The sequence below is a fragment of the Betta splendens genome, chromosome 21, assembly GCF_900634795.4.
Source record: "Betta splendens chromosome 21, fBetSpl5.4, whole genome shotgun sequence".
Lineage (NCBI taxonomy): Eukaryota > Metazoa > Chordata > Actinopteri > Anabantiformes > Osphronemidae > Betta > Betta splendens.
Genome location: NC_040899.1, coordinates 10,377,721 through 10,389,007, shown reverse-complemented (window position 1 = coordinate 10,389,007; position 11,287 = coordinate 10,377,721). Strand labels below are relative to the sequence as shown.

Here is an 11,287-nt window from a genome sequence, read left to right as displayed (position 1 = left end):
AACTTACAGCTAAGGCCTGGTTGGTGTCATTTCACCAGTAACTGCGTGGTCTCCCTGCACTTGTCCAGACCTCTAATCCTCTCGCTACGCTGTTGCAGCACTTCAGCAACAGCATCCAGATTTAAATACGAAAACCCGAAGCTACTGTATCTATTCGGGCTCGGTGTGGGCGAACAGCGCCATCTTCTGTATCCTCGGTGCTTCCTGTGAGTAGGACCTGCACGTGTCTTTGAAACCAGTTAAAACCTGCTCGCCGTGCACTTGTGGTTTACTGTATTGTGAGCACTCAGGAACCAAGTATGATGGTTCTGTTATTTTTCTTTTTTTTGGATTGGGTTAATAGCTCAGTCACATTTGAAATAATTTCTCGTAAGATTAAAGTGCAGAATGATAATAGGTCATTTTATCCCCATCCTGCTGATCGTCGCAGACGCACTTTTATCGATGTCGCGGTTTTTGTGAGGTGAGGGAGCTTCCTTGGACCTCAGCCAAGTCGCTGCTTATTAGTTTTGATCAGTCCTGGGTAGGACGTTTATTACAGTAGCACATTCGCCATATCACCACATCGATATTATTGATATTTGAGGCCCAAACCCTTAAATTACCAAGATAATAGCGAATCATTTTCAATTAACACCCAGTTTGTTTCCACCATAATTAAGTCGCTCGTTCCCGTGTGGACGCGCGGCGGCATCTGTGCCTTTAAGAGCATCTCTCGCAGCATCCTCCCCCTATGGCACGGACGCGCACACAGCGGCTCAATATTAGAGGGTACATTTTAGCGTTTTGCACATACATCCCCGTATAGATACGCTATAGCGCCACACCATTGCATCTATCAGGTTTATTTCTCCTCCTCACATTGATGAATTTGCCTCAGCGGTCACCGTAGCGGTCCACCCGATCGTTATTATCTTTTATTTCCTTCCTTCCCGCATCCAAAGACCGATCTACGCTACAAGATGGCTGAGCTGAATTTGGGGAAGGGGCTGACTGCTGGGAAAGTGGCCAGCAACGTTCAGAAAAAACTAACCAGAGCCCAAGAAAAGGTAAGTGCTGCTCCTTGGCACGCGTTTACGGGGGGGAAATGACATTTCGGGCCCTTATGCCGCGAAGGAGCAGTGGCGCATCCTCTACCGAGGCGCAGTGTCGCATCACGACATCATAATAATACGAGCGGAGACGCTGTATTTGGTGAAGAGCGTGTCCACTTCCAACACATCCCTCCTGTAGTCAATGTCATACAGCGGGCACGTTCCTGGGCGCAGTGTGATTCTGCAGGCCTGCAGAACATCGTTCAACCACGACTTGTGCGTTTCGCGGTGCTGAAGTCAATATCTGCTCATAGTGAGTGTGTGCAGTGCGTCTTTGAGGCACTGGCGGTGGCTGCAGCTCCCTCTGATGCGTTTAGTTGGAATTAACCACCAATGCTGCAATACGTATAGACTGTATCTACTTACAGTCAGAGGCCTAATGTTCATTCACTTGCCTGTTGTGCATGACATAAATAACAGGGGGCGCTGTTTCTCCACCCAAGCACGTCATGTTATTTCTAATGTGTTATCTTGCATCCTGCATCAAAATTGTGAAGCTAGGCCTAATTTTGGTTTGACGGGCAGGTTCTTCAGAAGCTCGGCAAAGCGGATGAGACCAAAGATATTGCCTTTGAGGAGGGGGTTATCAACTTCAACAAACAATACGTGAGTGGTCCAGTCACGTGTATTCTACCTGTACTCTGACCCAAATATTAGCTCTGACTGAGATGGGAGATTCAGCTGTTCTGCTATTCTAATCATCACGTTTTATGCTTCACACTCAGGCCGAAGGCAGCAAACTGCAGCGGGATCTTAGGGCATATCTAGAGGCAGTGAAAGGTGACAAGGAGCTTTTTGCAGAGACACACGAGCAGAATGAGGAGGTCCAGTCACTAATGTGCATCCACATACATTGTTTGTGTTCTCAGCCATGCACGAGTCCTCCAAGAACGTGCAGGCGTGTCTGGCCGACATGTACGAGCCAGAGTGGTACGGAAAGAACGAAGTGGACTCCATCGTAGAGGTCAGAGCTTCTTACGACATATGGGTTCATTGAATGTGGGAGAGGTTTTGGGATTCTGTCTGAGAAAGCTGTAAACGCCATAAAACAAGATCTGAATACGAGCAGTCATTGTGCGTGACCTGCTGCAGGACTGCGATGTGCTGTGGACCGATTACCACCAGAAGTTGGTGGACCATGCTCTTATCTCCATGGATACCTACCTGGGCCAGTTCCCCGACATCAAGGTACCGTACGCTGTGTGGTCATATAGGCATTAATGGGGTGGCAGCCACGGTAACATTGTATATAACGATGCGTATTGTTCCAGGCTCGTATTGCAAAGAGGGACAGGAAACTGGTTGATTACGACAGTGCCAGGCACAACTATGCTACCACACACAAGTCCAAGAAAAAGGACGGGGCTATTAAAATAACCAAGGTGAGTCCAATTCAAAGTGCAGGAGATGAACACCTACAGAACCACGAGCAGCAGGACCCTATAGCAATGATGTCACTCTTTCCTCTCCAGCCTTCTTCTCTGCTGGAGAGGGCGACTCCAGGCTGGGCTCAGGGAATCCTGTCTGCACACAACATTGCCCAGAGCAGTCTATCCAGGAACCAGGTATAAATAATCCGTTCCCGCAAAGTGTGTTGTTGATTGTGAGATCCCCCCGTTTGAACCTGCAGGGCGGAATCTGTTATCGTTCCTCGCGTGACAGCCGCCGAACAAAGGCGCAGCCTAATTATAAGCGGCGGGAGATGTTTCCGCGCGCTCACATGACTTATTAACGGCACATCAGACAGACAGCCATCAACGTGCGCTAAAGCTTTGTGTGTGTGTGTGTGTGTGTGTGTGTGTGCTCCAGGCTGAGGAGGAGTTAGAGCGAGCCCAGAAGGTGTTCGAGGAGATTAATGCTGACTTGCAGGAGGAGTTACCTTCCCTCTGGAACAGGTGAGTAGTGATTTCCCTCTTTGAATGGATGCTATATTTAGGTCTGTGCTACTCTGAACTAAGCCAAGTAGCTAAAAACAGTCAATGCCGTCTGTCTCCGTCTCTGCAGTCGCGTCGGGTTTTATGTGAGCACCTTCCAGAGTTTGGCCGGTTTCGAGGAGAAGTTCCACAAGGAGATGAGCCGGGTGAGTTTCTCTCAGCTCCCTGCGTTGAAATGAGCTCCCACGGTGGCAGGCTGACATGCTGACAACAGTGATTATGTCACGCTGTCAGAGGTCTGAGCTCTAATGTCATCTGCCCTGTCTTTCTGATGTCGCGCAGTTGGATCAGGATTTGTATGACGTCCTGGAGAAACTGGAGGATTCAGACACAACCAGGTCAGAGAGCGAATGCTAAATATCACTCTCAATATAGGATAGAGTAATAGACAAACAATAGCACACCTGTAGCGATCCCTGAACATCTCTCACCATTAGGAGCAAACAGGAGGTAAGCGCTATCAACATGCGATGCTGCTTCCAGCCGACCGCTCTGTCTCACTGCCTTCATGTCAGGAGAAGCAGTGCTTGGTGCACTGTTCTGGTCTGAGAGTCGTTCACTCAGAGCTGAAAGAACCTGTGCCTCTAACGCACCACGAGTCAAGGCTGTTACATAATGATACAGCCCAAATATCAAGGTTCAGAGCAGATCAGCTCTTCTGAACTCACACTTGTTGAGGTCATGATGCAGTTCTCTCTAGCTCGAGGCAAGAGGTGTATCTTAACTAAAGCACATCAAGTCCATATAATGTGAATATATATTGTACAGTAGCTTCTCCCCAGTTCTGATTCAGATCTTAGCTGCCCTTTTAGCCTGTCTTGTCGTCTTTCAACTCGTCTTTTATTCTTCCAGTGAAAAAGAACCATCCAACCACACTCTCAGGCCAGGAGGACCACCCCCAATCCCCAAATCTCCATCCAAGGTAGAAACACACACATACATGTACTGCACAGTATACAGAGGTCAAAGGAAAACACCAAATGCAATCCAAACATTCAAATTTTACGAGTGGATTTTGGACTTCATCCTTTTGTTTGTCGCTGTTCCAGCTAAAGCCAGCAGTGCCTCCGCCGCCTAAGGTGACCCCGTGTAAGGAGCTGAAGACGGAGAACATCGTCAACCTGTTTGATGCTGCTGCTGCTGCTGCTACTCCTAATATCAGTGTCACCTCCCCTACAGAGGTGGGTGATATGTGTGTGAAATAGCCCTTTAACTTTCCTCTTTCTATACAGGTTAGGCCTGTTAAATATTCCTTCCTCTGGCCAAGCCTATTCTATTCTATTCTATTCTATTCTATTCTATTCTATTCTATTCTATTCTATTCTATTCTATTCTATTCCCTCTGTGGTGCTCCCACTTGGCCAGCGAGCCCTCATGCTGCTGTTGTTATCAGTTCGACAGTCCCGCAGCGAGCAGCCTGTTGGACATGGACCTGGACTCTTTCAGTGCAGCAACCAAAGCCCCCGCGGTCGCACAGGTGGATGGTTTGTGGCATGAACGCTCACTGTCGATCATAGAGACCTTCCACCGCAAAAGATGCCAAGCGTCACCAGGCGTTCTAGTTTCTATCCAGCTTTTACGCCCAGGTGAGCTGGAGCTGTCACCGGGGAGCGACTCCCTTCGCCGCCTGTTGGACACCGAGGCATTTTGGTCACGCGCGACTGCGTCTGCACAGCTTTAAACAGAAATTCAATCCTTCTGGATGCGCCATGAAGCGACTGGGTGAGCTTGGCATCCTTTGAGGTGCTCCCCGCTCCCCTTCTTTCCAGCTGAGAGGCGGATGATGGCATGAGGATGTAGAAACCTGCTTCCACTGACCGCCTGTTCCTGCTTCAGCGCTGGCTGTAGGTCACTCATGGTATGAGGCGTGCAGCACCTCTCCTCCCTGCTCTGTCCTCCTGCTCTTCAGCACTAGACCAATGCAAAACGCAGAGCGCTGTAAGGTCCAAGAGCGAGTTCCGTTGTGATTAGCGCATCCCAGCTCACAGCCAAATAAACTGACGGCAAGTCAGACTGGTGACGGGTGATGTTTAACTGACCAGATTTTATCCTAATCGATGTGTTTTTCACCTGCAGCGGTGCCTGACACCCCACGGGCACCGGGGCAGTGCTGCACATGCAACCTTAGAGGTGAAACCGTGGATGAAATAAACACCGTGAATCACTCACCGCTGTTCATTATGTGCGTTGCTCCGAGCCCAAGATAAGCTGAACAGCTGAATAGAGTGGGAAGGTCTTCACCTTTGGACGCAGCAACGCTGGTGTTCTGAATTATTCTCCTAAGATGCAGAAGGTCTTGAACCCAACAGACCAGAGCGATGCTGATTGCTAAATAAATTAGCTTTAGACAGAATGACATCTACTCCTCTTTTACTTCTGACTTCACCCAGTAGTGCCTGTACTCTTGCTACTCGTGTTGCTCTGCTGAGGAAATCTTGGCTTGTTGTTTAACAGCATGGGACCTGCATTGGAAATGTCTTGTTTAATGCAAAAGGCCACAAACAAAGTGTTATTCACTGATTTTGATCTGTTTTCCCACTGTGTTTCCCGCAGCCGGCGAACTGGGACTCTTGGGTAAGCACATCATCCCCAGCTAAAGGAGAAAGTCGTGTGCTCACCGTTATGATTATGACGTCATCATGCGTTCTCATTCGTGGCAACGGAAACCATCAGTTCACTTGTCATTGTTTGCGTTCGCTCAACATGTTTGCAGCCATTTCTACATCTGTTAAGGACCAAGCTCTCCCATAAATGTCTTCTGTTTGTCCGCCCAAATCTGTTTGATCGCTGTCTCTCCGCCTGTAGTGCCGGAGGCAAGAACTACACACTGCAGAGATTTTCGCACAACATGAAAGAACTTGAGTCAATTCCGTTTCAAATGAGCATTTAATAACTTTGAGAATCAGCATAAATATGTGTAACCTTCTTTTTACAATTGCTTAACACAACACAAAGCTCTTCTGTGAGGAGCTGCAGCTGAATTGACCGTTCTTTCTGTTTGCCTTCCTCTATGTGCACATGTTGCAGGAAACTGTCAGCACATGCTGCTTTTGCATGTGAGCTACAGTGAAGGGGAGAGGCGGTGAAGTGGTGAACGCAGGGTGAAGTTGCTCACGGTCGAGGTTGGGTGCATTTAAAGGAACGCTAACATGAGCTGGTGGGCAACTTCACACATTCTCGCCTGCAACTTGCTGCTCCGAGCGTCCGATAAACATTTCGCTCATCCCCGTTGCTGTAAGAGAGACGTGTCTCAACTCAAACGCAGAGATCTTCCAAAAGAGTGACACTTCTGCTCTTACAAAGCCTCCTTCTTTCTCCATCTGAACATAGCTGTGGAGATGTACATGCAGTACGTCATACTTACTAACAGCACACAGAAGATCCGACATCTATCTTCTGATGGGAAAAGGTTTTTCTTTCCTGCCGTCTACTGCAACTTTCCTTTATCTTCATTTGTCTTTTAATTTAAGCCGGACCTTCACTGTCAGGCTCCCTTTGGCGGCGACGATGATGAACTCTTCGTCATCGGTTTCCATGACATTATTCATGTCCTCGTTTACGCTGATGGTTGCACAGCTGCCTCGTTTCCCCTTCCCTTTGTTTGAAGTGACAGCTGATGCCACCCCACAACCCCTCATTTCCGTTCAAGCCCGAAATAAGACTTTCCCCTTAAAAACCCTGCCTCATTTACTGCCGAGCTAATAAAAAATGTAAATGTAACTGTAAACCGAGAGTGAATGTTACACTAACGTATTTACCATGCTGACTGTATTGGTTCAGCATTTTATGCTAACACTTACTAATCAGCACCTACTGTACATGTAACACCACCACACTGCGGTTGGGGCTGTTGCTGGTGTCTTTATGCTGGCGATTGAATTCAGACAGATGGTCCGAGGTGCCAGGATGTTCTATCTAACAGCCTGTAGCACAAGCAGAATGTTCTGCAAAATGCTCTCTGACCGGGGCACATGATTGTCTGCTCTAAATGCAAATGCAATGCAGCCAGCTACAGCACTTCAGCCTTGACCACAGGGACTGAGCAGCCAGAACTGGATGCTCCCTGCATGGCAAAATATTAGTTAATGGGCCGAAGCAAACAAAATCATTGTATGATTATTTTAGTTTTTACCCTCCAACTATACAGACCTTTAGTGGCCTCTTAATAGGTCTTATCATGTTCCAATCCTTTGCCCACTAAAATATTTTTCTTTAATTTATCTCTTAAAATGTTGCAACCCCTTCTAATGCCCGTAGGGTAAAATCTCTCTTATGCAATCTTATTCCTTGAAACCTGACCCTTGCCCCTCAGCCTGAAGACAGTCATGCCGAGGAAGAGAGCCCCGAGCAGCACTATGACCCTGTGGCTGCTGCTGCGGACGCCTGGGGGGATGATGGTTCGCAGCCTGCCCATTATGACCCCATAGCAGCTGCCACAGAGGGCTGGGGGGATGACGGGACCCAAGCAGTCCGCTATGACCCCGTGGCTGAGGCCCAGGCGGGATGGGACGATGACGGCGCAGAGCCGGTTCACTACGAGCCCGAAGCCCAAGAGGGCTGGGGCGACGATGGGACCCAGCCAGCCGCAGAGGTGCCGGCCGCAGAGGATGAATCACCTGCAGCTGAGGCTCCAGGTGAAACAGCTGACCAAGAAGCCCCTGCAGCAGCTGCCCCCGTGGATAATGAAGAGGGTCAGGTAACCACGGGGAGACAAAAAAATGGAAAGATGCATCCGGACGAAAATGGTGGATGCATCGACATTTGAGGCGGAGCTTTGAGTTGAACAGCTGATAGTGGGACAGGCTGTGAATTAAAGGTGGACGGGTTGTGAGAAAAGATTCAGGACACATCTGGATCCTGCTGCAGGTTCAGATGCATCCTCAATATTTGGAGGCTGGTCTGTGATGCAGAAGGCGAGATGGTAATTAGGAGATGAGGGAGAGAAAAGGACAAAGACGTCTATTACTCACAAATCCCACTCACTGCTAATCACAAGTCAGTGCTAAAGCTTTGTGTTGATAACATTCTGCAGTAGTATCTACTGTAGCCTTCCAGCTTATTTAACCATGACCGTGCTGGTTAGGCTGGGCTGCTTGTCATTTTGTCTGTCTTTGTCTTGTCTGTCAGTTCTCTCTCTCGTTCTCTCTCCTTTTAAATGCTTTCCTTTGCTAACCTTCCTCTCGTCCCTCTTCTGTTTCTCTGCTCCCAGGGTGAGTCGGCAGCAGCTGCTGCAGCAGCAGCAACAACACCGCCAGAGGAAGCCCCCACAGAGGAGGTGACTCAGTGTTTTCAATCACTCCTTCTGGTCAGAGAGGTGGAGTAGAAAGTGAAGAATGGTACTTTTCAGTGTCAACAAAGGGTCCTGTCCTTTTCTAGACACCCGACGTAGCAGCAGAACCAACGGAAGCAGCATCGGCGCCTCCAGAAATGCCTCCAGGCTTCATGTTCAAAGTAAATAATCCTGCATGGAGATAAATGATCCAATCCTTCTTGTCTGTATGCTGATAAGTCGTGTTGGTTGCTTTGATGTAGGTGGAGGTGATGCATGATTACGCTGCCAACGACACCGACGAACTGGAGATGAAGACCGGAGACGTGGTGCTAGTGATCGTCTTTGACAACCCGGAGGAGCAGGTAGTCGCGCTATAACCCGCGCGGGGACCGTGGGCACTGTTGTGGCCCGCCGCTCCCTCATTGGCACGTTTGTGTGTTTAGGACGACGGCTGGCTGATGGGAATAAAGCAGGACGACTGGCACCAGAACAAAGAGAAGGCCAATAAAGGAGTATTCCCCGAAAACTTCACCCAGAGGCTGTGAATGGGGGGGCGGAGCGCTATCCCAGCTTCTTTTTTCATGTCTCTCTCTTTCCTCTGTCCTTCATTTCCCCTCTTGCCCCCGGTACTTTACCTTCCCTAGGACTTTGGCCATAGAAGCGGGGCTGTCACAGCCCTGGCTGGAACCATGCATTTCCAGGGTCTGCTACACTGTGCTAAAAGCGGATCTTGGCATTACTGTGGGTCTCTCCCAACACATTACAGGCGCAGCCATGTCACAGGTCCCGTTTTGTTATGGAGAGTTAACTTATTGGTGAAATCCTGATCACACGGGTTTGAAGCACCTCTGCGATGGCTACCCACCAAACCTTGATATAATGTTATATTTGCAGTCATATCTTGTATTGATTTTATTTATTGAGAAAAGTGTGAAATGATCAATACAATGCCAAGTGTAGCAGAGGTTTACCCTACACACGTACAGTATATATGAAGTCCTTTTTATAACGGCTGATGGGGTGATTATGCTGGAACCAGGCTTAAAGGATGCTGAGTAAAGAAACATTCAAGTTCTAGGCAGCAACTTCACCCCAGTCGATTCTGAGCAAGACCTTCCAGCACACAAGGTCCAATTTAATTCCTTAATTCCTCCTGGAAGTCACACTCCTGCCTTTCAGACTCACCCGCTTCGTCCTTTATTCCCTCTTTAATTACTCTCGACTCGTGGAACATGGACCCTTGGTTGTTGTATTATCGTAGATGCTGTCGTGACATAGTTATGGAGCTGTTGTCAAATTCCAAATAAATACACGTCATTTCCAAAAAAATAATAATAATTTTTTCACGAGAGGTTCTGAATATGCATTAGCTGAGCTTGCTAGGAAACAAGCTAACAATCGACCCCCACTCAGAAGCTGCTACTGGTCGTATAACACAGGTAGTTAGGCCAACGTGGTTATCCCCTAATACTAATACAACACATAATAACTGAGCCAGCCTCTTTGTTTTCCTTGCGTTCGCTGAGAGACGACTTAACACAAATGCAGAGGATTCAGAATATGCACCAGAACAACTTGTTTTATTTTTATATGCTGCCAAGCAATGATTACATATATAGCCTAATATAACTATGTCAACATAATTGCCAAGTGGGGATGCTGTGGAGTGTTTTGTACTTCTGTCGGTTCTACTGCTCTCCGCATAGCCACATACTGTAGGTCCTTAAATCTATCTCACCTCCTGTCGTGTATTGACCACTAACTCAAAAAGAGATTCACAACTGTCACAATGTTAACATACAGTATGATAAGTGCGAGAGGCGATGTAGGTGCGTGTGTGTGTGTGTGTGTGTGTGTGTGTGTGTGTGTGTGTGTGCGTGTGCGCGTGTGTGTGTGTCTGTGTGTGTGTGTGTGTGTTTCGGGGTTGTTGGGACATAAATTCTTTATCTATAGCCTATTGTAATTGGTGATGACGTCACCACCACCACCTCCCAGGTGAAGAGGTCGTCCGTTTCACGGGAAGCTTTTCTGACTGGACAACAATCACTCCAACGTATTTGGTTGTTCGTCCGCTGGCTGGTATTACGGTTCCAGGTGTTATTGTGCATTTGTTGTGTATAAGTGTAATTTTGCCAAGCTGTGATGACCGATACATATTCTATAATGACAGTCATATCTGTATGTGTGTTACTGTGTGCATGCTGACTTCCCATGTGTTGTTGTGTGAACACCCCTAATTTAAGACAATGATACTTGGAGCACTTTTGAGGCAGCTGACGCAGGCTACTTTTATTTATTTTTTTCTGTTTCTAAAGGAGGTGGTGGGCGGATGCGCTTTTTCCACCGCTGGCCTGCAGATTAGTCCTGATTATAATTGCTAGTTTTCCATCACCCTTGCCTCAAAATGTTGCCAGGGTATCGTGGTCCAAACAGACTTTCAGACATGATTACATGGAGACAGGCCACATAGAGATAAATGTCCAACCACCAGACTCAGGAGGAAGACAACTCAGCATGTACCAAACCCATTTGCATCATGAAGGTGGATGAAGTTTCAGTGTAAATTTCTGAGGTGTACTTAATTTATTTTGATATGTCTTTGAACGGCCCCTCATGTCAAACCATCAGCTGCACATGTAGGCAAACCCAATGCATCTCACATCTTGTTTTCATGTTCAACTTGGTTGAGTGTTTTACCTGGGTCTGGTTTTCTATCTGTCTTTATGGATCAGTCTCCTAAAATGATCTATGGGATACAACAAAAAGTTTTTTTCCTGTACCTACCTGACCAGTAATAATAAAGATTACCTAGAATCTTTATCTGCTTCCGTGACTCCTTCTAAGACAAAGCATGGTGTGTAGAAATGTATTTCTTAATCGTCCGGCATGTAGCAAACTATCCAGCAGGGTGTGCTGTGATCAAAGACAATGTCTCCATCTTTGAAAAAAGAAAAAACACCAACAAGAGGCGCGAAGAGAAGCGTTGC

The 11,287-nt window shown here is 47.6% G+C and overlaps 1 protein-coding gene across 4 annotated transcripts; it reads left to right on the top strand.

Moving 5' to 3' along the window:
* The first annotated feature begins 709 nt into the window (after positions 1-709).
* On the top strand, positions 710-11,118 carry LOC114847344 (myc box-dependent-interacting protein 1). Of its 4 annotated transcripts, XM_029136953.2 has the most exons (19): positions 710-1,049; positions 1,620-1,700; positions 1,820-1,874; positions 1,964-2,058; positions 2,187-2,282; positions 2,366-2,476; positions 2,567-2,659; positions 2,904-2,989; positions 3,099-3,174; positions 3,311-3,366; positions 3,881-3,950; positions 4,078-4,209; positions 4,422-4,505; positions 5,582-5,602; positions 7,341-7,724; positions 8,238-8,303; positions 8,405-8,479; positions 8,561-8,662; positions 8,744-11,118. In XM_029136953.2, exons 1-19 carry the CDS (start codon positions 963-965, stop codon positions 8,843-8,845), a joined length of 1,872 nt encoding a protein of 623 aa, XP_028992786.1. In that variant the 5' UTR covers positions 710-962; the 3' UTR covers positions 8,846-11,118. The 4 variants fall into 4 exon arrangements, with proteins under 4 accessions (XP_028992786.1, XP_028992788.1, XP_028992789.1 ...); XM_029136955.3 differs by lacking the exon at positions 4,422-4,505 and having other exon boundaries at positions 711-1,049; XM_029136956.3 differs by lacking the exon at positions 7,341-7,724 and having other exon boundaries at positions 711-1,049.
* Positions 11,119-11,287: the final 169 nt, after the last annotated feature.